Source organism: Neomonachus schauinslandi, chromosome 5, assembly GCF_002201575.2.
Source record: "Neomonachus schauinslandi chromosome 5, ASM220157v2, whole genome shotgun sequence".
In the NCBI taxonomy this organism is placed as follows: Eukaryota; Metazoa; Chordata; class Mammalia; order Carnivora; family Phocidae; genus Neomonachus; species Neomonachus schauinslandi.
Window position 1 is genome coordinate 49865227 of NC_058407.1, and position 27892 is coordinate 49893118.

General features: G+C 40.1%; 1 protein-coding gene across 2 annotated transcripts in view; it reads right to left on the reverse strand.

The window, feature by feature from the left end:
- The window catches only part of IRAK3 (interleukin 1 receptor associated kinase 3), a 47357-nt gene that overhangs the window by 9543 nt on the left and 9922 nt on the right, over positions 1-27892 (reverse strand). The window contains exons 2-8 of one of the 2 annotated variants that reach the window (XM_044914766.1): positions 22374-22556; positions 19285-19349; positions 18609-18663; positions 17192-17343; positions 14448-14512; positions 8125-8239; positions 7078-7196 (exon numbers count right to left, since the gene is read on the reverse strand). In XM_044914766.1, the coding sequence (XP_044770701.1) occupies positions 7078-7196; positions 8125-8239; positions 14448-14512; positions 17192-17343; positions 18609-18663; positions 19285-19349; positions 22374-22556 (754 nt within the window). The remainder of the gene's footprint in view (positions 1-7077; positions 7197-8124; positions 8240-14447; positions 14513-17191; positions 17344-18608; positions 18664-19284; positions 19350-22373; positions 22557-27892) is intronic. The other variant, XM_021678620.1, reaches the window with a different exon arrangement.

A 27892-nucleotide genomic window follows, 5' to 3' on the forward strand; every position in this document is an offset into this window, starting at 1 on the left:
CTCATCTCCTGCCCGATTTCCCTGTCTCTGCCCATGAAACCAACATGCTCGCAGGAATCCCGGCTAGGAACACTTAATTGCCTATAAAGACCATGATTCGGACCCACACAAACATAGAACCCCACCTCCTTCCCCATCTGCAGACATGGGATAGAGGCAGATTACAAACCTCTGTAAATCAGCTTTCTCCTCTGTCATACTGAGATGAGACCCATGATATCCAAACTCAGGGTTGTTGGGAGGAGTAAGTTATTCAGTCAGCTTTTATGTCAGGTCTAAAGTCAGGCTGGCCTTCACCGAGTTCCCTAATCTGTCTGCAGCCTATCAGCTCCCCTAAATGCATTAGCACTTCCCAATGGTCTGGCTAGACAGTGCTTAGTACTGTTCGGGGACTTTCTTTATACTGTTCCCCTCACCCGAAAAGTACTCCTCCCTCCCTTATTTTCATTCAAATCCTCTTTGCAGCCCAAGATTCACTTCCTCCCTGAAGTTTTCACTCTGCTACCCTGAATTCCAGTGCTTCTCCTTCCCCCAAGTTCTCATTGTGCCTCCTGCACTATACCATCTGGCACTTACTCAGAAGCCAGCTTATGTTGTTTACCTAAGCATAATGTTGAGTCTATAGCAGATACCGAGCAAGCAATCGTTGATATAATCACTTAGTGACTGAAGAGAATTTGAAACCATAAGTGGACCTAGACCACTCGGCATATGGCAAATAGATGGCCCAAATGCTGCCAAAGCATCTTCCTGGTTCCTTGGCAGACATCACTAATTGAGTTCAGAATGCCCCCACCCCAGGTTCCCTTTCAACACTGCAGGTGGGAAGTCATTACCAATCCACCAACGACGGAATGTGGGATGAAACAGATTTGTCTTCGCTGCTCTAGGATCATCACTTCCTTTTCAGATGCGGTAAATGAGCGCACATGGTCGAAATGACTTGTTTTTTGCAAAATAGCTTGTTAATGGCAGAGCCGGGACTAAAGCCTAACCCTCCTTTTTCCGTTTGCTACTCTTTCAATTTACTACAGTTAACCGAAAGAAACATCTTTTTGTTCAGCTACTCATAAAAGATAAGAAACTGTTGATTACCGAGCAAACGTAAAATGAAATTTCTCTCTTCTTTCCTTCAGGTATATACAGATAACCGTCGAGGCAAAAGAACAGTTGATGGGTGAGTCACAGGAAGACAGATTTTAGCTCAAAAGAAACGAAGTTCCAATTGTTAGAGCTGCACCCAAATGGAGCACTAACAACACACCGTGCAAGGGTCCAAGGACAGGCTGGATGAGACACTTAGAGACAGTCTCCATGACGTGGCAGGAACGACAGCTTACTGCCAAGCCTGGCCCTGGGCTTTACACTCATTACCTCACTGCATCCCCACAACTCTGGGAGGAGGGTGCAGGCGTCACCTGCCCTTTTCCGGACAAGGAGTTTTATTTTATTATAACAGTAGAACATAACCCTTAAATAAAAATTTTAAAAACATGATAGAAAAGTAAAACATAAACCATTAATCAAAAAGCCATAGTCTCTCCATCTACATAAAACCTTATTCATATTTTGGTATGTTTTAATCTTTTTTTTTTTTAAAGTAGGCGCCGTGCCCAGTGCAGAGCCCAACACAGGGCTTGAACTCATGGCCCCGAGATCAAGACCTGAACTGAGAGCAAGAGCCAGTGGCTTAACCGGCTGAGCCACCCAGGCGCCCCTTAATCTTTTTGAAAAATTCATGAATTTGTAGTTCTACAAAGTTATAACTGTATACTGTATACTAGTTCAATTTGGCTTTTTTCACTTAGTCTTACTTTATGCGCATTGTTCCATGTTATTTCATACTATTAAAAACAAACAAAAAAAACATTATTTAGTAATGTCAAGTGATGTATGACAAACCCTCCTGTGATTCATCCGTCTGAGGTCCAAATGCAGAAAAGAAAATAAAGGTAACAATATCTTCCATTTCTTACTCCATCAAAAACAGAGCCCTGACTTAGTCCCAGAAAAGGTCACTGTTGAACACATTTCGAGATGTCCTTTTTCGAGCCAATTATCAGGGCCGTGCAATAAAATGACATCTCTCCTAGAAGCTGCCTTTCCTTCCAAAGAGTGAGAAAATGTATATGACACGAACAAAAGAATAGGAATCTCAGACTGTCCTCAAAGCACTAGGCTGTACAAACAGGGACCAAGAATCAGGGAGGCCCAAGTTTAGAGCAAAGTGAAGAGTTCATTTAAAAGAATCGGGAGGGTAATCTGGGTCAGCCAATTCACATTTGGTCAAGACTGCTGGAAGCTGAATGTCATCACCATCAGATGTTCAGTGCCCTGAATGAAATGGGTTGGTCCCATTCCAGTTCCCAGAGAACAGGTGCACACAAAGAAAGGGGGGGTGGGATGTATTGTTATAGTTGGCACTAATTAACATCCTTGCTGGCAGGCTCAGCAGAAGGGTCGAGAGTTCATTGGCAGTAGAAAGGGCTGATTCGCTCTGGAATCACTGATCCCAGGGACACACTGATGAGCCATGTGAAACCACAATCTCAAAGAAATGCCCACAGCCCTGGAACTCCATACCCTGACACGTGCCCAGGCGGGCATAGTCCATAGATAGTTACGTTTGAGTCCTCATTTGGGAAACCCAGAAAGGCAACACTCCTCAGCAGCCCCTTCACCAACTAACAAAATAGAATACGCTGGTTAGCACATATCCAGTTTAAACCCTGCCTCTTCCATGAAATTCTCTGTATCTGACCAGATATCTTTTGGTGCTCCGTATCTGTAATACTGTTGGGCACTCTGTCTAGCAGTGTTACTGAAATTATTTTATAGTTGGCCACATCCAGACAAGTACCTGAGATACTGGCCTGGAAGAAACAGCCTCCTCCTAAGCGTGAGACATCGTAAGAGACTCCAGACCTTTCTGTTCCCACCTCTAGTCCCAGAAATGCCTCAGAGTCCCTCGTAAGGGCTTAGCTTATCCTACCCAGGTCCTCAGCCTGGTTAGCATGCACACCCACTACACCCCTGCCCTCCACATTCCTCATCCCTGCCAGGAGCCCTTTCCTTCTCCAGTCTTGTCCCTTCCTTTCCAGTCAAGCCATTTTTCTCGCTTTCATTATACACTTGGCAACTCTTTAGTTGACTCCTTCCCTTGAACAAATGATTGCCTCTGCTAGGAATATTCTTTCCTGTTCTTTTAACCAATCCACTGTCATGACCCATCTCCTCAAAGGCTGGGCCTGGAACTCTGCAATTAGAATGAACCTTCTTAGACCAGGCAGGCATTGAGCATCTTAGGTGTTTCACCATATAGTTTCTGTGTTTGTGTTATCTCTCTGATCACCAGGTTGAAACTTCAAGGATAAGACGATGATCACCAGCATCTACCTCACGTGGTCTAATACAATGCTCTGCATACAACAGATGTTCCACATATATTTGTAAACTAACATAAACATGATTTTCAAAATGTTCAATAAATATATGTTGACACAGAAGTGATTTTTCTTAAAACAGAGCTTAGTTTGTGGGACCTACTTTTCAAACACAGTAAGTTGATGATGGAGGTAAGTGCCATGTATAGAATGTTTGTGTCCCCCCTCCAAATTCATATACTGAAATCCTAACCCCCAATGGGATGTATGTGGAGGTGAGACCTTTGGGAGGTGATTAGGTCAAGAGGGCAGAGCCCTCACGACTGGGATTAGTGCCCCTATAAAAGAAGGCCCAGAGAGATCCCTTGCCCCTTCCACCCTGCGAGGACACAGAGAAAAGATGGCCATCTATGAGTCGGAAAGTGGATCCTCACTAGACACAGAATCAGCTGGTGCCATGGTCTTGGACTTCCAGCCTTCAGAACGGTGAGAAATAAAAGTGTGTTGTTTATAAGTCACCCACCTTCTAATATTTTGGTTATAGCACCTGGGATACTTACCCTTTGGTTAAGAGTGGTAATAAGTAAAAAAAGACAGATTGGCCATCATATCTCTTAGCCTTTGCCATCAGATTCCTACCACATCTTCACTAATTATAAGAGAAGCTACCATTTGATGAGTGCATTCTCTTTGCCAAGCATCGTATGTACTTTATGGCATTTAATTCTAAAAGATAGATGCTATTATTCTTTTATGAGCATCTTGCAGAGGGAAACACTGATGCTTACAGAAATTAAGCAGTTTGCTCAGAATCACATTAAATGGAAAGTTAGTTTCTTAAATTAGATGTCTCTGAAACATTAGGGGATAGTAAGCTAAGAGGAAAGGATGAGGGCGCCTGGGTGGCTCAGTCGGTTAAGCGACTGCCTTCGGCTCAGGTCATGATCCTGGAGTCCCTGGATCGAGTCCCGCATCGGGCTCCCTGCTCAGCAGGGTGTCTGCTTCTCCCTCTGACCCTCCCCCCTCTCATGTGTTCTCTCTCATTCTCTCTCTCTCAAATAAATAAATAAAATCTTTAAAAAAAAAAAAAGAGGAAAGGATGGGAAGAAGGTGGGGAGGAAAGTCGATGAAAAAGAAAAATCACGTGGTTCCATTTTGCAGAGCATCAGGCAGTCATATCTCTCCCCGTGACGGCAGTGGCTGCAGCGATGTGGCCCAGATCCCTCCTCCAGGACCCAGGGAGATAACAGTTCCCCAGCCAGGGAGAGGGGGCTGTTGATGGCGCACAGCTAAACCCGTACCTGGAACCTGCCCTTGGTCGAAGGGAGCTGCCTCGTCCAAGTCAGAGTGCAAGTCACAGCCCCACACAGGGCTGGTCAGACGCAGGGGTGCAGAGACCCGAGCACCCTGCCGCACTTCAGGGTATCTTCAAAGGGCCATCCCAGCACCAGTGCTCCCCATGGCAGTGACCGAGGCCTCTACTACCATATCCCAGCTCAGCTTCTCCAATTGCCCAATTCCACCTTCCTCCTTCCCTCCCTTACTCCTGTTGTTCCTGAGAGCCCTCTAAAAAACCTCCTGCGGGCAAGCCTCTCCTCTGAGCCTATTTCCTGGGAACCTGCCTGAAGACACCTATCCATAATGAGAAAGCGGGTGTCAAGGCCACAGCCCGAGCTCTCACCTGATCCCTGGAGAGAGATGCTGGGGGGCATGTCCACAGCTGCGGAAAACCCTGGACGTGGGCAGAGGCTGGATCTGTAGCCCTCCACCCTGACACTCCCTTTGTTCCAGCTGGTGGCCTTCCCTGTCCCCCAGGCCCGTCAAGGACCAGAACCTTGACACTCTTGCTTCTCACCCCTCTCTCCCATCAATCTCTGCGTTCAGGAAAGGATGTGATGAACTCAGTCTCACAAAAGAAAAATTAATAACATTAATGTGTTACTGCTTGGGATGGAAAAGAAGCTAGACTTACTTTAAGTTTAAACCAGAAGAAGAATATATGTACAGAAAAACTCCAGATATTTATTTACTCAGATAAAATATATTTAAGAACCTACTGTGCTGAACTGGTGGCGAGGTAGGTGGATTGTATCTGGTTGGGGGTGACCACCTCAGCCCTTCGGAATAGACTTGACTCTGTTGCTGTGCATCTTTGACCCAGGTCCCCTGAGGGAGCACCCACTCTGTGCTGATTCAACGGGGCCAGCAGAGTTGATGACTTAACCACAATGCCACAGGAGCAGACACCTATGGGCTGTTTCCGCACATGCCCAGGGCTCAGGAAAAACCTAGAGTCTTTTTTTTTTTTTTTTTAAGATTTTATTTATTTATTTGACAGAGAGAGAGAGAGAGAGCAGGAACACAAGCAGGAGGAGTGGGAGAGGGAGAAGCAGGCTTCCCACGGAGCAGGGAGCCCGATGCGGGGCTCGATCCCAGGATGCTGGGATCAAGACCTGAGCGGAAGGCAGACGCTTAACGACTGAGCTACCCAGGCGCCCCCTAGAGTCTTTTTATATGGAGTTCATTCCACCAGAAAAACAAAGAAGTAAGTAATCAGTCCCTCTTTTGCTCAACTCAAAAGCACACTAAAAGCTTTTTCAAGATACCAGGAGATGGTTCAGAAGAGGCAGAAGCCTTTTAAATTCAGTCATCCCTGCTATTCAGCAAAGGTATATTTACCTACTTTTGGACAGATTCGAGATGAAGGGCACACAGGAAAAATTCACCAGGGGGATTTTGCTACAGAGTATCTACTCTCTGTCTGAATGATTCTTTAGGTCTACTAAAAAAAAAAAAGAAAAAAGAAAGATGGAAGATGTTGCTTCTAATGTTCTGATGTCTCAGAAATGCACACCGGGAGTTGCTGCTTGGCTTGTCACAGGTGAATACGTAAAGCTAAGAGGCTGCAGGCTCAGTGGAATCAGCAAAAGACTCAGGGACAAAGAATTTTAATTACTGTCTACTGTCTACTGCTGTTACCTTGCTGGGAATCTCTGTATAAGTCACTTAACCTTTCCTTAAAACTCAAAAAGAAAAAAGGGAGATTAATACAGGTTCATTTCAAAGTTTAGTGTCAGGTATAATTAGTAAAATACACAAAACTGTCTATCCTACGTTGTTCATTAATAATTCCCAAATATAATATAAACTCTCCCTTTGGCCATGTAAATGTAGCTTTTTAAATTGGGTAGATAAAATTTTCATTAATAAAAAAAAATAAAATCACTGTAAGGTACACCTGAAACTAACTGGATATTGTATGTCAATTATACTTCACTAAAAAAAGTAAGATTTTACATACTTAGATGAGAATTCTTTTTTTTAAGATTTTATTTATCTTGAGAGAGAGAGAGAGAGTGAGCGCACATACGCACGGAGGTGGGTGGGGAGGGGCAGAGGGAGAGGGAGAAAGAGAATCCCAAGCAGATTCCACACTGAGCACGGAGCCCGACACGGGCTGATCCCACGACCCCGAGACCATCACCCGGAGACCATGACCCAAGCCAAAACCAAGAGTCAGACCAGACGCTTAACTGACTGAACCACCCAGACACCCCTCTTTGATGAGAATTCTTAATCCTTAAACACACACACATACCACAGAAACTACAGGTAGAAAATAGTGTGAAGTCTGACTCACCTGTGATGATGAAAGGGGCTTTCAGGTACAACCTAAGGCTCTGGGATAATTTACCTTGATACACTGCCGCTGATGACCGAGCATGGCTCCGTGTTGTGCAAGTACTGAATGGCTTTGGAGGTTCCTATTAAAACACTGATTCGAATGTGCCAAGAGAGTGGGGCCGTGTTACCCTAAAAAGACAACAGTAGTTGGTTTGGTAATGAAATGTGTATACTCATTACATAGGAGTATGCCAGGAGAAAAGCAGATGGTGAGGTGGGGTGAGGCGACGGTATGAACATTTTGGTTTCCCACAACCTATTTGTAATTCAAGATACATTTTCCTCTGCTGCCAATGGTCCTAGGCCTTTTTATAGCCAATGGAAATACCCAATAATTTTAACATTAGCTTAATCAAAATATGGCCAGTAAGGTAACTCTGTTTAAAAGTTCACTAATTAGGGGCACCTACGTGGCTCAGTCGGTTAAGCATCTGACTCTTGATCTCATCAGGTTCATGAGTTCAAGCCCCACATCAGGCTCTGCACCCAGTGTGGAGCCTACTTAAAAAAAAGTTCATTAAATAAGACTTAAAAATTATTTGTGACATAATAGTGTGGGTAATTGAGAATAATATGTTTTTATTCTTACCTTAACCAAGACTTAATCTATTCAGAATGAATTTTTAAACTTATCTTTCAAAAACATAAGAAATCAAGACATTTATTCCACCTCTTTCTCTTTAAGGAGTCTGTATCACCTTTATGTCTGTCCTTCGTATTCAATGGTACTTTGTGTGAAGTTATGCAAATAGAAATTATCTAAGAAGAGTAGTTAACGTAAACTCATTTGAGATATGGAATCAATAAGGACTAAGGACCCCACAAATCTTTTGGCCACCATGCTGCAGAACATACAATAACTCAGGTATTTGTGCAGTCTTTTTTTAGAGTAAGATATTAATTCATGGAAAAGTCCTCTACTTCCTTGGGAAACCCATTGTTGGCTATCTCTTTCTGTGAATACATGTTGGCCCCCTGGATCCCACAGGACGTTTCAGCAGCTTCTTCAGGGCTTCAGGGGGTCAGAGCATCAGGGAGAGTCATAGGTGTGACTTACTACACACTGTAATCTGTCAAAAAGGGATCCATTTCTCATATATGGATAAACCAGGCAGAACTTCTCACTCTCTGTAAAATAGGCAGCCAACTCCAGTATGTTTGGATGATGAAACCTTGAAAGAAAAGATTTTTAAATCCATCAGATTGTTTATTCAAATAGGAAATGAATAGCACTGTGGTTTGGGGGTGATAAGGTGAGATGGGGAATAGGTCTAAAGCAGAATATACATTTGGCCAAGGGAGAAGTTATCTCATTGGACACATGACAGATTTGTTTCCCAAATTGGTCTAAAGAGCTCTATCAAATACTAGCCATTTTTTGATTGATTGTGATCATACAAATATAAATAAAATATCCAAATATAAGACAGAAAATTTAAGAAAGCGACGATTTCTTAAGATTTGGGAGTCTTGGGAACTTGACAATAAATAGATGACACTACCTGATATTAAATTATGTTTATCAATACGAAACCCAATGTAACTTATTAATAAAGATAATACAACTGAAACTCTTTCATTGCTTTAAGTATACTGTATAAGTCACCAAAAAAGAGTACAGAAGACTGTTTTCATTCATCCATTTAAGCATTACTACGTCAGATACTGTGCTAGGCATCAGTCACAAAGCTAAAGGAGACATCCAGTGTCTTCATAAAGCTGTACTGTTATCTAAAATTCATGTGATTGGGGCGCCTGGGTGGCTTAGTCATTAAGCGTCTGCCTTCGGCTCAGGTCATGATCCCAGGGTCCTGGGATCGAGCCCCGCATCCGGCTCCCTGCTCGGCGGGAAGCCTGCTTCTCCCTCTCCCACTCCCCCTGCTTGTGTTCCCTCTCTCGCTGTGTCTCTCTCTGTCAAATAAATAAATAAAATCTTTAAAAATAAAAAATAAAAATAAAATTCATTTGATTAGTAAAGTCTGATGTTGAAGAACATATCACTGATTTTGAAATGCCAGAGTTCTATGTCAGTGTAGAATACATTTTCAGGTTCCTTTCCTTTAAAACTCTATTTCTTTTTTTTTTTTAAAGATATATTTATTTATTTGAGAGAGAGCGATAGAGACAGAGAGAGAGCATGCAAGCAGGGGAAGGGGCAGAGGGAGAGAGAGAATCTCAAGCAGACTCCTCACTGAGCATGGAGTCTGATGTGGGGCTCGATCTCACAACTCTGAGACCAAGAGTTGGTTGCTTAACTGAGCCATCCAGGTGCCCTGAAGCTCTATTTTTTTTTTTTTAAGATTTTATTTATTTTTTTGAGACAGACAGAGAGAGAGCACAAATGGGGAGGAGGATCAGAGGGAGAGGGAGAAGCAGACTCCCTGCTGAGCAAGGATCCTGATGCGGGGCTCGATCCCAGGACCCCAGGATCATGACCTGAGCCGAAGGCAGGTGCTCAACTGACTGAGCCACCCACGTGCCCCAAAACTCTATTTCTTGAATGCCTGTATCATCACTGTGAAAACCAGTGGAACCCAGGTAACAACTATAAAATATAAAATGTGAAATTCACCTGTACCATGAACTCAGTTCAAATTAATTATTTATTGAATGCCTACTATGTTCTAGACATACTTGGGGATATTAAAATAAAGCTTTTTTTATTTTTATTTAAAAAGATTTTATTTATTTATTTGACAGAGACAGCAAGAGAGGGAACACAAGCAGGGGGAGTGGGAGAGGGAGAAGCAGGCTTCCCGCCGAGCAGGGAGCCCGATGCGGGGCTCGATCCCAGGACCCTGGGATCATGACCTGAGCTGAAGGCAGACGCCTAATGACTGAGCCACCTAGGCGCCCTAGTATTTTTTATTTTAGCCATTATGATAGGTATGTAGAGATATTTCATCTCTTTTTAATTTGCATTTCCCTAATGGCTAATGATTTTGAACATGTATGCTTATGTCTTTTTTTTTTTTTTTTAAGGATTTTATTTATTCATTTGACAGAGATAGATACAGCGAGAGCGGGAACACAAGCAGGGGGAATGGGAGAGGGAGAAGCAGGCTTCCCACCGAGCAGGGAGCCCGATGAGGGGCTCGATCCCAGGACCCTGGGACCATGACCTGAGCCGAAGGCAGACGCTTAACGACTGAGCCACCCAGGCGCCCCAAAATAAAGCTTTTTTTAAAGACTCTATTTATAAAGACTTTTTATTAGTTTCTTCAATAGCAAAACTTTCCTCTAAAATGCCCACACACATCTTCAGATTTCTCGTAGGCCTCCTTCCTTAAGGAAGGAAGTGTGTGAGTATGTGTGTATATGTACCTACACAAACACAGACATATTTTACTTTTAGATATGTCAAAAATGCCTGTGACACAAGATCCCTACACCTATTATAATCAGACCATCATTACATAATGAAAAGCAAAGGACTGAAAAGCAGTTGAGCTGGCATATTTGGCTGCCTAAACAGCTGATCTATACCACTGCCTGCGAGTCCTGCACCTTAAAATAATTCAAAAGGATAGAAATCTTTTTAGAAAGAAGATAGCAGTCCTCCTATAGACATAGCCATGGCCTGGTGCTCTGCTTTCCTGCTCACAGAACAGAAATGACCATTTGCTTATTTTTAGGTATTACCAATCCAGCAGAAAAACGGACACTGTACCAGTTAGTGAGGTATGGAACGTGAAGCAGCCATCGAGAAAGACGACTGGCTTTGCATCTACGGACCCTTCTCACCCATCCTTCACTGCAAATTTTTAAGTCGGTGGGATCTCAGATTATGTAGATCTTAAGGTCTGCAGATACGATAGCTTTAAAATCAATTCGACAAGTACTTGTGAGTGCCTCCTACAGATAAAACACAATACAGGGCACCACGGTGTGGGAGAGCAGACAGACCTGAACGACAGACAGACCTGGGTGTGACTCTTTGGTCTTCTTTTCATCAGTTCTGTGGACTTGGGCAAGGATTTAATCTCTGTGAGCCTGTATCTTTGCTGGGGTCTGAACTGTGTCTCTCCCCCACACGCATCCCCCTCCCCCAACCCATCTCCTATGTTAAAGCCCTAACCTTCAATGTAAAGGTGTTTGGAGAGGCCTTTGGGAGCTAGTCACGGTTAGGACTGGAACCCTCACGATGGAATTACTGCCCTTATAAGAAGAAAAACTGGAGAATCTCCTCCCTCTCTCTCCACCATGTCAGGACAGAATTAGAAGGCAGTCGTCTACAAGCCAGGAAGAGCACCCTCACCAAGAACCTAATCTGCCTTGATCTTGGACTTTTCAGGCTCCAGAACTGAGAGAAAATAAATTTTGTTCAAGTCCCCTGTTCCTTTTGTGATGGCAGCCCTAGAAGATGAATATTCTTCAACTGTAAACAATAATTAAGACACCACTTACCAAGTTTCTTATGAAAATTAAATGAAAAGTTAAATATGTAGCCAAATGCCAGGTTCTCAAAAATTATTACCTCCTTCCCCTCCCCTTGGGAAAGAAGGGAAAGAAAGGAATCAGAAGCCACACCCTAAGGAGTTTACAATTCTGTTTAAGGGACAGGGGTTAAGTAATTCTCTTAATATTGAACTAAAAAAACTCATCTTCAGGTGTCGGCTTAGGTGTGACTTTTTCTGAGAAGCCTATTCTGCTGCCCAGCCCCCAGGTTACCATGTTCCCCTCCTTCAGTGCTCTATATGTCTCCATCTTACCACTTCGTTTACTGAAATTGCTGTTTACTTGTGTACTTCTCTCCTAACCCCACTCCAGGAAGCATGTTCTGAGAGGAGAAGGCTACATCTGATTTATTCATTAATAAATATCTGAGGAGACTGAAGAAGATTTAGGAAATGAGTTGGATTTTCTCAAAAAGGTAGGATCTACCTCAATTTCCCCATCTCCAAAAAAGGGATGAGGGCAGTATTTACTTCACAGGATTGTTGTGAGGATTAAAGAATTAATACATGTGATGTACTTGGTATAAAGCCTAAAACTAAATAAGTATTAGCAATATAAATAATAATAATAGTGGGGTGCCTGGGTGCTCAGTCGTTAAGCGTCTGCCTTTGGCTTAGGTCATGATCCCAGGGTCCTGGGATCGAGCCCCGCATCGGGCTCCCTGCTTAGCGGGAAGCCTGCTTCTCCCTCTCCCACTCCCCCTGCTTGTGTTCCCTCTCTCTCTGTCTCTCTGTCAAATAAATAAATAAAAATCTTAAAAAAAAAATAATAATAGCACACCAAGAATATTCACCATCATAGAGTTGTTAATTCTCTCTACTCATACATAAATACCTCACCAGAACAAATCCAAATGGATCAGATGTATACATGAAAAAAAATGAAACCATAAAGGTACTTGAAAAAACCATGGTAGAATTATTTTATAACCTTTCGCTGGGGAAGGTCTTTGAAACTGTGATATAAAATTCAGAATCTGGGGCGCCTGGGTGGCTCAGTTGGTTAAGTGTCGGCCTTTGGCTCATGTCATGATCTCGGGGTCCTGGGATCAAGCCCCACATCAGGCTCCCTGCTCAGTGGGGAGCCTGCTTCTCCCTCTGTCTCCTGCTTTCCCTGCTTGTGCGCACTCTCTCTCTCTCTCTCTCTCTGTCAAATAAATGGGTGGAGTCTTAAAAAAAAAAAAAGAAATATATAAAAATAAATAAATAAAATAAAATCCAGAATCCATAAAAGAAAATATAGATTAAATTCACTACATTACTCTGAAACCAGTAATACATTATATGTTAATTAATTGAATTTAAATTTAAAAAAATTCACTACATTAAAACCATTTCCACATAGCAAAAACTAGAATAGGCAAAGACAAATGTCAGTTTGGTAAAAAAAAAAAAAAAAAAAATTTGTATCTCACAACAAGAATAAGGCTAATTTTCTCTAATATATTAAATGCTCCTACAAATCATTAAGAAAAATACCAACAGCCTCTTTTTTTAAAAAAATGGGCAAAGAATAGTATTAGATATTTCACAGAAAAGAAAATAGGTCTCTTAATATGTGAAAAGATTCACTCATAATAGAAAAAGAAATTTAAACCACACTGAGAAGTCATTTTCACCTAGCACACTGGCAAAAATTAAAAGTTAAGAATAAACGCTATGTTGACAAAAATATGGGGAGCCAGGCGTTCTTATATATGCCTGCTTTAAGTGTAAAGTGGTATTTCTTTTGGAGGACAATTTGGTATTATGCAATGCATATAACCATTCGACCCTGTAATTATATTTATGGGAACTCAGATATACTCAAACAGGTACAAAATAACATATATACAAGCTTTTCTTGTTGCAGCATCATTACTTTCTAATATTAAAAGATTAGAAAAAAACTAAAAAATCCATTGATATGAGAATTGTTAATTAAATTACAGTACAGCACACAATGAAATACTAACATAAGCAAAGTGAACAATATATTTATGCTACCCGTGGTGTGAAAATAAGAAAACAAAATACACACATGCTTATGCATAAAGTATCTCTGGGAAGATATACAGAAAACTGATAACTGTTACCCTTGGGGAAATCAGCTGGGTGGCTGAAGATAATGGGGGGGGGGAATCTGTTCTTGGTTTATGCTTTGGCACTTTTGGAATTTTGAAATTTTCCAACTTATTACTCATTCATTAGCAAATAAATAAAGCTTAAAAATAGAGACCCTCTACTATTACAATTTGGGTTTTAGTTTTTGGTTGACTAAATGATATGTGTTAAGTTTTTATGATTAGACTTCTAATGTTTTGATTTCTGGTCCCGGGGATAAAAGAAGGATTTAGTACAATGCCTCCTCCACCACCACCCATTTCACTTATTGCTTTAGAAAATATCTGAAAAGAATATTTTCTTTTCATAAAGGGTGATGAGTGAGCTCTACAGGGTTAAGGGCCTTTGATGAGCAGGCTGGACGGCTGCAGATATGAATATATATGAACATGAAGTCATTTTAGTTTGTCTCCAAGGACTCCCGGGCTCATGAATGAATTCCCAGAAAATAGCACTTGATTTCTTTGTCTAAACTCTCTTCCTGAAGAGGGTTATACTGATGAAACAGTTTCTTGACTAAAATGTCTCTTAGGAAGGAGGAAATGGTCAAATACATACAATTCTAATGTTCCAGGAGTTATTTGACATTGAGCCATGTTAAGCACACATGATTTAACCCACCTCCTTGTGACAGTTTCTTGTTAAAATATGTTCAAGTGAATTATGTGGATGGTGTATTTTAAAATGTATTCTAAGGAACAGATGTCAAAAATGTACCCAGTGTTCTCACAGCCAACCCACATTTATTACCTCTAAGCATCAAAGATGCACAAAGCTGAAAACCAGGCAGAGGGAGAAATTCCAGACAAAATATACTCACAGCAGTAAAACTTCAAGTTCAGATAAAAACCTCTTCCAGTGTTTCTTATGCTGCATTTTTTTCTCCTAAATATCATATAGAAAAATGAGGAAAAAAATTAAGGAAAGGATCTCTATTTCTGGGATTCTTAACCCAGGGTCTATAGTCTTCCTGCAACTTAGCTGCCCTTTTTGATGTAAATGCATATAAGCATTTTGTCTGGGGAGAGGATCCTTAGCTTTCATCAGACTTTCAAAAACCCATTACCTCCCAAACAGATTGAGAACCACTGCTCTTGAGGTAGAAGTTTTTCATGCAATGTGTCCTATTGCTGTATTTTATATTCAAACCCTTTTACCATATTTTGTACACATTTACATAAATTCAAAAATTTTATATATGTATTTAAGGAAAATCCCATGACAGAAATTCCCCACTTGGTCTCAGAAAGAATCCAGTTTGTTGTCGCTGTATTCTGGTTAGGAGTGATTTCACTAATTTGGCATTTCTGATTTGGGTCATTTGGAGATGATGACTCAAGTCCACCTTTGTATTAATTTTGAAAAAATGGGCTTCCTAAGACATTGAGAAATATAACTCCTTATTTCAAAGGCGTTTCAGAAGCTAGCCCAATGCCTGACACATGAATATTTATTGAATATATTAATGAATTCAATAATATTGTACGAGCACCTACTCGGTAGCTGGTATTGTTCTTGATGGCTTTATACACCTTATGTGACTGCATGTCTCCGCATCTCCAGTTCCTAACTTCTACCATGCAAGAGTTAAATATTCTTAGGCTCCATCAGCTGTAAGTTTCTATTATTTGTAAATTGCGAGACAGGGCAGGGTTTTTAGAGCTCTGTTCTCAGGAAGAAAGGGAGAGAAATCCAACAGGAATTCTGGAAGCTATTTTCCAAAAATTAATCCAGGAAGTCAGAAACAATAAGCTCGGCTAACAAACCATTTTCAAGAACCCCTTTATGAGAATTTACATTTTAAAAAGCCGTTGTCCCGGGAGCCAGGTGGATTGGGTCTCAGTCCTATTTCTAATACTCAATATTTGTGACTTTTTGTCACTTAACATCCCTGAAGTCGTTGTTTTCTTAATCTGAAAAATGAAGGGGTTAGTTTTTGTGTTCATGCTAACCTAGCACTCTTAATGCTCAAAGTTTGGTCTGTGCACGAGGAACACAGGCTTCCCTGGGAGCTGGTGAGCAATGCTGAATCTCAGGTCCCTACCCAGGTGTGCTGAATCAGAATCCGCATTGTAAGATCTCCAAGTGATCTGTACGCACCTAACGCATCTTGTACATTTCCCCACTTCCGTCCCTTGAAGACAGGTTACTGAGGTACTGAAGTTAATGTCCCAATTTTAGAAAACCACATTTCTTTAAAAACAAATGCTCTGTGGCTCTTTGTTAAATTATCCCATCTTTCCTGATGTGTGTGTAGGACTTTGTACAGTCTCTAAGTCTCTGGTAACTTCGTTAACTCCTGTCTTTTTACTCCTAGAGATTAGCAGCTAAATTCATGAAAAGGACATACATGCTTCATTCAATTCACCTAATGAGCATTTATTAAGCAACTTCCATGGGACAGGCCCTGTAATAATGCTCTCGGATACAAAGATCAGTAAGACTCTTTAAAGAAAACCATCAAGCCCATTGGGAGAGGTGGGTGATGAAGTCGGTATTGGGAGATAACGCTATGAGGCTGTGGCTGCACGTCAGAGCTCTGGCTGTCTCTCCCGGGCTCCCATGACGTTTTATACAAATCTCTGCTCAACTACTTCTCACCCTGCAGGTTCATCTTTTCTTTACCTGACCGTTTGTTTGCCCCGTAAGACTGAGTTCCCCAAAGTCAGAGGGGGAGACGAACCATGAGAGACTCTGGACTCTGGGAAACAAACTGAGGGTTTCAGAGAGGAGGGGGTGGGGGAAGGGGGTAGCCGGGTGATGGGTATTGGGGAGGGCACGTGTTGTGATGAGCACTGGGTGTTATACGCAACTAATGAATCACTGAACACTACATCAAAAACTATACAGTGGCTAACTGAACATAATAAAAAAAAAAAGGAAAAAAAAAAGACTGATCTCCCTGAGGACGTAATTATGCCTCATTCATTCTTGCTCAGCACCCAGCCCAGCAAGAGTTTAATAAACGTTTATTGACCGTTGACTAACAATGAGGAACATGAAGAGCAGCTCTTTGGGGTGTCTGTGTGCGCCCCTGTCTCCTGACTCCTGAGTTTGACTCCCCAATACCCTTTCTGCTTTCCTGGCTGTGGCCACTCAGCTTTCTCCTGAGCTCCTACTCTGATCACTGCCTTGCTCCTCTTACCTGAAGCCTCCTCCTTCCAGCCCTCCTGAACTGTGATACATGACAATTTATAAATATCAACCTGTGGCTTAGCCTGTGAAGCTACTTGGAACAGACACTGTCCATCCCACAAAGAAAAAGAAAACTGGAGCAGTCCAGAACAAGCAAAGTGCCAATGGTCCTGCAAGGCTTCTCAGAAAAGTCCTCCTCCTTCGACACATCTGGGGATGGGAAGAATTTCACTTCCACATTCCTGCGAGACAGGCATTCATTTCACAGTCTTTTCTCCAGTCACCTGAGCTCATATATCTTATTTCCATTTATGAAACTTTGTTTTCAAATATACCTCCTTTCAATGTTGATGAAAAATGACATATTCTAGTATGAAATATGAGCAAATAAATGGAACTGATCTCCTGTGATAGTAATTCTTTCCATACCTGTTTAAATAATTTAATGGCATATGTTTGGTTTTGGATCTCCGCTCTGTATACCTCAAAAATCTCCCCTTCTCCAATTAGGAAGTCTTTGTGGAAATTTTTGGTTCCATCTCTGATGTTTTGAAAGCTCATGGAGGATTTAAACAATATTCCTTAGGAAGGAAAGTAGGGAGAAGATAAGTTACTTTTTCTCTCCTTAAGAATTAATGCCACCATTATAAAGACCCAGGACTTCCATATTAGAAATATATTAGAGCCCAGCAGAAAACCAGCAGGGCCCAGGAACCCAAACTGAAGCCCACCATGTGCTCTCTGCCCATTTACTCGGGTCTGGCACCCACCATTCCAGAGAGCAAATGGCTTTTTAGATATCTGAACAATAGCACTGTGATTCTATCACCCTTCCAAAGAGCTCAGCCAAAGAACTTAGTTGGGGAAACTTTTCCAAGATTCGATTTCTTTGTCATTAGATCAATGGGTTGCTTTTGACTCACTATGAACCTAAAACCATTAAAAAAAAAAAAAAAACCCAGAAACTATAGAAGTGGAAATTTTGTTATGACTAAACAATATTCTCCAAGCATGACTGATAGAAACATTTTTCATGAGCCAAATCCTCTCTATTCCTAACTTACTTCCTCAGAGTAAATTAGGAAGATGCTTTAGCTTTTCAAAAAATCATCTAAAGCAGAGATTGGGAGAAAACATTTAAAAGGTAATCGAATACATATCCAAAGGGAAAAGCTTAGCTAAATCCTTCGGAGCCCAATTTTGGCTCTATTTCTGCATTTTATGTTTGATTTAGAACTTATTGTTAAATCTTAAAGGACCAAAACCTTATCCAACTTTATCCAACTTTTCTAATTCTCTTTTGAACCAAAGAATATGCAGATCTAGTGGTAAAGAAGAGGCAAAGCAGCCTTACTAGCCATTAAAGTTTATCAGAATGATTCCCAGGTAGAACTAAATTATTCTCCCTGCTAATAAAGTAATAAAGTTGATATGGAAAATAATGGGATTTTCATAGTGACCTTCAGCATTGCTCTACAGACATCTCTAAAGATCTCTGCAAGGGCTATGGAAATTTCTAAAACTATATAAAACCCAATGTAATTTTTAAATGTTTTCTGATGGCACATAAAAATGCAAATTTCACTAATGGAAAATATGAAACCCCCCTAAGGGAAGAGGCCACTATTATATTCTCTATTGGCCAATGGATTTTTAAAATATCACCATAATATATCATCCATCAGAGCTCCGTGTCAGTCAAAACTGCAAGTATTTTGATATCCATGAAAATTTTACCCTAAACCTGCATATTAATGAATAGTTAATAGGTTTATTGGCTATTTCTCTGTGTAAGTTAATTTAAAGCACAACATGATTGAAAGTAAAAAAAAAAATTTTTTTTTACCTTTTTCATTACGTTCAGGAATAAAAACATTATCCACTGTGACATTAGCTGTTTCCTAAGAGAGGAAATACAGACTGAAGTAATTCCCTTTCATAAGTCTAGAAAGAACAGAACCTTAACAGAAATCCAAAGCTCCCCCTGGACTATACAGTGCAATAGAGTAGAATCTAATTTAGAAAAAAGCTAATAGAAAGCAAAGTTACTTTATTTAATTCAATAGTATTCATTGCTATATACAGTTAAGTCTTTCATACCACTGCAAAAACTCAATGTCATGGTTATAGTCAATTTTAAATGATTTCTAATGCTATAAAAACGATCACTGCCAATTTATTTGTTCCAATAAAACCAACAGCAACATGCAGAACGCCAACTAGAACAGGAAAATTAAAAACTGAATTAAGACAAATGCACAGCTCACAGAGCTCTTAACAGTTCTAAGCCTCATCTGTGATAGATCACTGTGAGGAGAAAGCTCTTCACTCTTAAAACACTCACAAATCTCTAATTTCCTCAATCCCCAACTAAACAAAGAGTAATGAGAGAGCTGAGGCTTTTCTGGTTTGAGAAAAGTACCTGCAAATCCAGCATTTTTCTGTCTGACAATTTCATTCCCCATGCTCCATTATATATGCAACAGGATTCAAGGTTCATTATCTATGCACATACACTCTACCTTGGGTAACATGTTTGGAAATCCATCTCCCTGATGACTCTGCTCTGAAGGATTCAAGACTGCTCCTGAAAGAGAAATAAGGGAAGCTAGATACAGAAAAATTTTATGTCTCTAATAAGCATGTTTTTTTTTCCTTTCTTAGACTGAAAATAAACACCTTGCTAGTAATGTTAATTTCTAAAGCTCAGTTTCATTCTCTTTGAATGGTTACAAATTTGCATACGTGAATAGCTTTCTAAGGATCAAATATTATGCAAACATGCTTTTGTTCAGTTAACACATAAATACCTGCCTTAGGTTATTGTTAGATATCAATAAAAATATTAAAGGATAAAGCAGAAAACTGAAAGGAAAAAGCAACATTGTATCAGCTTTTTGCCCATATACTTTAAAGTTTTACAATCATGGGATCATATCTCCCTAGGTTACTTTATTTTTTATCCTATCTTACGCCATAAGGTGTTAGAGGTGTGTGTGTGTGTGTGTGTGTGTATGTGTGCACATGCATGGTCAACCACAAACACCTACCACCCCTTCCTGAATGCACACTGTAACTTCCATCTGTTCTATTTGAATTGAGGTAGTCTATGTAGTTTCCTACAAAAGACGAAAACCCTGAAATATTTTGCTGTCACATTGGACACTTTCATTCAGACTTCAGAAAAAATTTAATTCATCTTCTAGTTTTCTTAGATTGTATTCTATTTTAAAAATTATTTTGCTTAGAAGACCGGCAACAAAATGTAATCAATTAATAACAGACCTTCTTGAACAAACTACAAACCAATTAGACCTAGCAGACATTCTATAGAACATTCCATCCAAAAACGGAAGAATATACACATATTTCACAAGTGTACATTGAACAGGCTCCAGGATAGACCATATCTTGTGCAAAAAAATGAGCCTCAATAAATTTGGAAGGACTGAAATAATTCAGAGCATATTCTCTGACCACAATGGAACTAAAATAGAAATCTATAACAGAAGGAAATTTGGGAAATTCACAAATACATGAAAATTAAACAACAAATCCATAAGTAACCAATGAGTTCAAGAAGAAATCACAAGGGAAATTAGAAAATACTTTGAGATGAATGAAAATGAAAACACAACATACCAAAACTTATGGGATGCAGCAAAAACAGTGCTTAAAAGGAAATTTATAGCTTTAAATGTCTACCTTAAAAAGGAAGAAAAATCTTAAATCAATTACCTGAATTTTTACCTTAAGGAACTAGAAAAGAAAGAGTAAACTAGACCGAAGGAAGCAGAAGGAAAGAATTAAGATTATAGTGGAAATAAATGAAATAGATAACATAAAAACAAAAGAGAAAACCAATGCAACCAAAGTGGGTTCTTTGGAATTATCACAAAATTGACAATCCTTTAGCTAGACTAACCAAGAAAGAAAGAGAGGAGACTCAAATTGCTAAAACCAAAAACAAAAGAGGAGACACAACTACCAACCTCATAGAAATAAAAAGAATTATAAGAGAATATGATGAACATCTGTATGTAAAAAATTAGATAACTGGAATGACATAGACAGATTCCTAGAAAGACACAAACTGCCAAAACTAACTCAAGAAGAAATAAACAATCTGAATGGATGTATTGCAAGGAAAGAGACTGAATTAATAATCTAAGATTTCCCACAAACAAAAGCCCTACCACACATTTAAACAAGAATTAACATCAGGTCTTGGGGCGCCTGGGTGGCTCAGTTGTTAAACGTCTGCCTTTGGCTCAGGTCATGATCCCAGGGTCCTGGGATCCAGCCCCGTGTCGGGCTCCCTGCTCTGCAGGAAGCCTGCTTCTCCCTCTCCCGCTCCCCCTGCTTGTGTTCCCTCTCTCGCTGTGTCTCTCTCTGTCAAATAAATAAATAAAATCTTCAAAAAAAAGAAAAAAGAATTAATATCAGGTCTTTACAAATTCTTCCAAAAAAGAAGAGGAAGTAACAACTCGCAAATCATTCTATGAGACCAAGGACTAAAAATATGTCTGGATGAAAAAGCCAAAAGAATAAGGATGCTGATTCAAAAGAATTTCCAGCCTAAGAGCCCTGAGTCTGTAATATAAGACCCAAGATCACTCAAAATCATTCTTGTTGAAGTGAATAAATCTAAAGTGGAATAAACAGAACAGGTGACATTAGAAAATTATTTTATTGACAAAGATGAATGGAAAAAGCTTCATGAGCTTTACTTATCAGGTTGCTCTAAATGGAAGGCAAGACGCAGCATCAGAAACAGACAAGACAAATAGAGGGAAGTATTAGGCCACTGTGAAATGGATAGCAGACAAGTAAGGTAAAGTTAGAGGCCATGACATAAAAACAGCAGTAAAGATAAAAGATACATCCCAGGGTTATTCTGCAGGTATCATTTGCACTAAAATACAGGGCAGGGGGTTGGGGGTGGGAGTAGAGTGGGGTGTGCCCAGGTGGCTCGGTGGATTAAGCTGCTGACTCTTGGTTTTGGCTCAGGTCATGGTCTCAGGGTCCTGGAATGAAGCCCTGAGTCCTGCTCCTGGGGAGTCTGCTCAAGGATTCTCTCTCTCCCTCTCTCTCTGCCCCTGTCCCCACTCAGGCATGTGTGTGCACGTGCACTTTCTCTCTCTCTCTCTCAAATAAATAAATAAATCTTTTAAGAAAACAAAATACAGGGAGGAGAATCCAATTATATTTTGACTTCTAATCATATGATAAAACTAATTATAAAAGTATATTTTACTCAAATATTGTGATTCTGTTTATGATTCAAATAGTTTCAGAGTTTTGGATGGAGAGCTCATTCTCCTAGCTAAGAATAAAACATTTTAAAAAGTGTAGTTTCTAAGGAAAAATTTTTTAAAAACTTAACAAGTGGTAGAGAGGAATGTGTTGTATAACTTAGGCAACAAGGAAAGAAAATTTCACCAAAAGAAAAAAAAAAGTAATAAAAGCCTTCAGATAAAGCCTCAGGTAAGGAATCAGTGACACAGCATGACCAGTCAATGTCTTGAATAAAATGCAGTATTTCCATTTACAAATTACATTTCCTATAAAATGGACTGAGAGCCACATGAAAAGAATCATAAATGTTTACCATAGTTCACAATTAAATGGATAGCTCGATGATGCCCCATCTCCTGGAGAATCTGTAAAAGGTCCCCGATGGTCTTGTTTTTCTGTGCCCAGGACCAAAGTAATTCTCTTGTTCCACTTTTACCTTGGTCTACATATTTTTCAATGTGACGAACATCCAGCCAGGTGCTTGAAAGTCGCTCCGCTGTGGAAATTGCAAAAGGAAGAACCAAAAAATAATTTACTTTTATTGGAATACTTGTTTGGGGGCACTTTATATGTTTTATTTCATATTATTTATAATTTTTATTTTGAACTAATTTTAGCATCTACTTCCCACCCAACCTCTCCCAATGTTAACATCTTACATTACCTAGTACAATGATCAGAACCAGTGATAACTCAATTGCAGGCTTTATTCTACTTTCACCAGTTTTTCTACAAATGCCCTTTTCCTGTTCTATGATCCCACCCAATTTCCCACAGTGCAATTTGTTTTCACTTCTTCCTAATCTCTGTTCTCATGGTCTTCAGTCTTTCCTTGTCTTTAAGGACAGTAAAATACTATTGTGTCCTTCTCAGTGCATAGTATCAAGAGGTTCATGATGTCGGTGTCCTATCACTAGTGATCTTGATCTTGATTGCTTAGTTAAGGTGGTATCTGCCACCTTAGTAAGTTCCTTTACTATGAAATTACCTTTCCTTGTAAAATTAATAACTATGTTGGGGGAGATACTTTGAGACTATGGAAATACCCTGCTTCTCCTCAGATTTTACCCATAAACATTTGCATCCACCAGTGGATCTTTTCTATCATAATAATTATCGTGGTCTTTGCTTAATGGTGATCTTCTATTTTCCCTTCCTCCACCTAAGTTCATTAACTATAATTCTTCTTTAGGAAAGTGCTATCTATTCTCCCCCATTTAACTAACTTATTTATATCAGTATGGACTTACAAGTGTTTATCTTATTCTATAGCTTAAAATCCAGTATTATTATTATTATTATTTACTTTGGTGCTACAATTATTCCAGCTCTGTCCATCCAGGTTGGGTCCAGTGTTATGACAAGCCCCATAATTTTTGGAACACTTCCTTATTTTCTGACCCTACAAGATGCTCCAGGCTCATTTTGCATTTCCCCCGTCCCAGCCCTGGTATTAATTACTTTTCCCAGGAGTCCTCGTTCCTTTTATTAGATAATGTGTTTAGAAGGCAAGATGTTCAGTGCTGGATGCTCTCATGAGTGCCAGGGCTCCATTGCTTCCAAGCAGACAGAGCTAGGAAAATATGTGTATATGCATTAACCCACACACCTGTATTTCTCTGTCTGTACACATACTGAAAACCATGATTTTATACAGATACCTGTGATTCTAAGTCAACACCACATGGTGTATTTGAGCTCTTCCTCATTTGTAACTTTATTCCCAAACAGCAAGAAACTTCGCTCTCATTATTTACAATGTCTTTACTTATTTGTTCAATACTACTACATTCAGAACTGCTAACCTATACCCCTGTGAGAAACCCTTTAACCAAAATACAGCATTTACGTACAAGTCTTTTTGCCTTCAGTGTAAGAGTATTCAGGTAAGAGCCTATTTTCCAAAGTTACTAGGTTAGTTCTTTTCTTCCTCACTCCCATCAGTGTGGTTACTCATTTGCAATAGTTAGGGTCATTTGTTGCAGTTTTAATGGAATGCTGTTTTAAATTTTTGTTCAATACTCTCTTGCTGCTGAACATTTTTGAGCAATTAAAAGCTAATCTCTGGGTAGGATCGGGGAAATGTTCTACTGGGATACTAGGATTTTAATTGTTCAAAAACAGCGTATATGACTTATTTAAGGTCTTGTATAAGTATCTTAAAGCTGTACTTACTGAAAGTATATGAATTTTTATGACACCCTGAGTTAGTGGGACTCTTCAGATAAAAAATTATACTGTCTTTGTGCACAACTTCCAGATTTTGAAGTGTATTTTATTTGTTTTTAATTTTTTAAAACATTTTATTTATTTATTTGACAGAGAGAGAAAGCAAGAGGAGGAACACAAGCAGGGGGAGTGAGAGAGGGAGAAGTAGGCCTTCTGCCAAGCAGGGAGCCCAATGTGGGGCTTGATCCCAGGACCCTGGGATCATGACCTGAGCCGAAGGCAGACCCTTAACGACTGAGCCACCCAGGCGCCCCTTGAAGTGTATTTTAAGGCAAAGGAAGGAGAAAGAACCAAATGACAGATCAAATGGGTGTCTTTTTTGCCCCTGGGATAATACTCCCAGATTAGCCCAGTCATCTTGAGCACTAAAATTAGCAACGTGGTTTGGAATCAGTGATGATGATGGCAGCATCCTCTCATACCTTTGTCCTCTGGAAAGTCTAAAGAAATTAGGAAGCCAGATGCACATCAATAGATAAAATCCAGTTATCATCTGAGTGTGGTCATGGGGACCCTCGACACATCACCATAACTGGTTATGGAAATCAGTCTTCTCTTCCTCTGCCGCACATAAATTTGGAAGCTCCTCTCCAGCAGTAACCAAGGTAACCTCACTGAAGGACTCACCTATTCACCAATGATATTCTCCAAAGATCGATGTCCTTTTAAAGGACAAACAGGGGCTCAGATTGGAGAAGTGCAATAAGCCCCCTATGGAACTATCTGTGTTCAGTCTATTTCAGACTCTAAAGTTTTAAAAAATTTCTTAGGAAACTACTACACCAGTTATAGTATTTCAATCAAGACATCAGAAAGGCAAACATCTTCTGATCTAATATGGCATCCCTTCTCCCCACATTTTCAGTCCTTCAAGGGTTTCCCGGGCTATTCAATTTCCTCTAACTTTATGTTTTTGCTGAGAGTATAAGTAAATCCTGAAAGTTGATAGAGATCACAATATGAAATCCTAACTGCCCCTCTTTCTGTGAACGAACAATTGACTTGGTAGTTATTACCAGTGCCTACCAATATTTCCTGTCCTCTACCCCATCAGAGAGCGAGGATTAGGTCTTCCTGCCTTGGGTTAGTTATGCCTATGTGTCTCTTTCAGCCAGAAACACGGAAGAGCCAGGGCACAACGCACCAGGCTCCCATTCCCCCCCCAGCAATGGTAGAAGCACGTGTCAATTTGGGGGTGCCTCAAGATCTAAGCAGCCTGGATTGCTGGGCCACCACATGGAGGTCAGCTGTCCTGGGCCCTCAGTGCTCTTCCCACAAGCAAAGGTAAACTTCTGTTATGTTAACCACAGACAGTGATTTTGGTGGTGCTTGTTATTGCAGGCTGACTTGGGTCTATCCTGATTAATACACACCAAGTTTTATCTTGGGTGTTCTGTTACTTCAGTCATATCTTGCATCAGAAAAGAGTGAAAGGAAGTCGCAGCTCTTGTGACTACATTTCAAAGGATGATAAAGTTGAGACATTCTATATGAATGCATGCTTAGGCTGTAGAGGGAAAAACAGCTACACTAGAGTATCTGACATCATTAAGTCGGAATGTCTTTGCCTTTCCTCCATATTTTAAGTTCTGGCAAGAATATTTTTATTATTTCTTTCTTTGAAGACATGATGTCTCATGAAGAGACAAGGACTATCCAAATGTCAATATATATTTTAGACAGCTTATCACTAAAAAAAAAATAGAAGGGGACCTTCAAAGCAAAAATACTTGGCAAGACCTAGTAACTCTATTTTAATGTATTTCTTTGATGATGTAATCTGCCTATTTGGTTGAGGCACAACTTTCATAAACACTTTATTTAACTATTTCTAGAAGCTCTTAGGGGAAATAGTGCAAATCAGTATAGTTTGTTAAAAAGAAAACCACAGGCCCCAAACGGCGTCACTTAGGCCAAGTCACCAAACAGGGCTTAATACCTAATCTAACTGTAGTTTCAACCTCCCCCAGAAATATAAATCTTAACCAGTCAGTCAGGAATTTTCTGATCAGGGCCAATGAAGTAATCTGTTACATGGGCCCTCTCTATCCCCAAAGGAAGATGAGGTCATCTGCATGATAAGAACCTTGCTCTTCTCCCTAAGGGAAAGTGATCTTGCCAGGAACAATCCTTTTCTTTTGCCAATAACTTTCTTGCCCCACCATCTTTCCTATAAAAACCTTCCATTTTGTACAACTCCCTGAACTCCCCTCTATTTGCCACATGGGATATGGACCGATTCATGAGTCATTAAATAAAGCCAATTAGATCTTCAGATTTACTTGGTTGAATTTCATTTTTTTTTTAACAAATTCAAACATTTGTTTAATGTGCTAGCAGTACAGTAATTGCATACATCAAGTGTAAATGGAGGGGCACCTGGGTGGCCCAGTCAGTTGAGTGCCTGGCTCTTGATTTCAGCTCAGGTCATGATTTCAGGTTCATGAGATCATTCCCTGTGTTGGGCTCCATGCTCAGTGTGGAGTCTGCTTGGGATTCTTTCTCTCCCTCTCCCTCTGCCCCTTCCCATGCTTGTGCACTCTCTCTCTCTCTCTCTCTCTCTCTCTCAAATAAGTAAATCTTAAAAAAAAAAAAAAAAAAAAGCATGTGTGGAGCAAGAAGAGGGTTCCCTAACTAAAGATGAGGGCATCGTGGGGGCACCTGGCTGGCTCAGTCAGTGGAGCTTGGGACTCTTGATCTCAGGGTTGTGGGTTCAAGCCGCATGTTGGATGTAGATTACTTAAAAATAAAATCTTATAAAATCTTGAAAAAAAAAAAGATGAGGGCATCATGGAAGGCTTCCTAGAGGAGTGGTTTCTGGAGCCTGAGCCAAGTTTAAAACTGTAAGTATTTCTAAAGAGAGGCCACTGCTTAAGGAATTATTGGATGGAATATACTATACTGGGGAGGAAAAAGAAAATCACTGGAATTTCAGTTGGAAAACAAGATAAAAGAATGAACTCTGAGGCTCTATTGTTTTCAAAAGAGAAAAGTCACCAGTCAAGACAGAGGACCCTTGTGGCCCCTTGGATATATGCATGAAAATGTGGGTTTAGGGGTGGCTCTGCCACTGACCTATGGTGCAACTCTAGGCAAGTCACTGAGCAGTTCCAAACTTCTCATTAATAAATATCCTTTGAAGTCCATTTGAAATCCCTCCCAAAACAGACACTAAGTTTGGTGGCCCCTCTCTGATGTGCTGTTTATAGGCGCACTGACCTTAAAATACCTCCAGTCTTTAGAACACTTCCCAGTCTCCAAATTAACATTCCAACAGGGGAACACTAAATATCAAATTTCAGCAAAGTGAAAGTTTCGGTTTCTACTTTTTCTATTAATAAATTAACTGGCTAGCATTTATAGAGTATTAGGCATAATGTAGATATGATGAACTATATCAGTTAATAACATTTATACAACATACAATAGGCTTTTAAAAAATAAAATAAAATAAAACAGCTCCCTCTCGGGGCACCTGGCTGGCTTGGTCAGAAGAGCATGCAACCCTTGATCTCAGGATTGTGAGTTTGAGCCCCACATTGCGTGTAGAGATCACTAAAAAAAAAAAATAATAATAATAAACTTAAAAAAAAAAACCCAGTT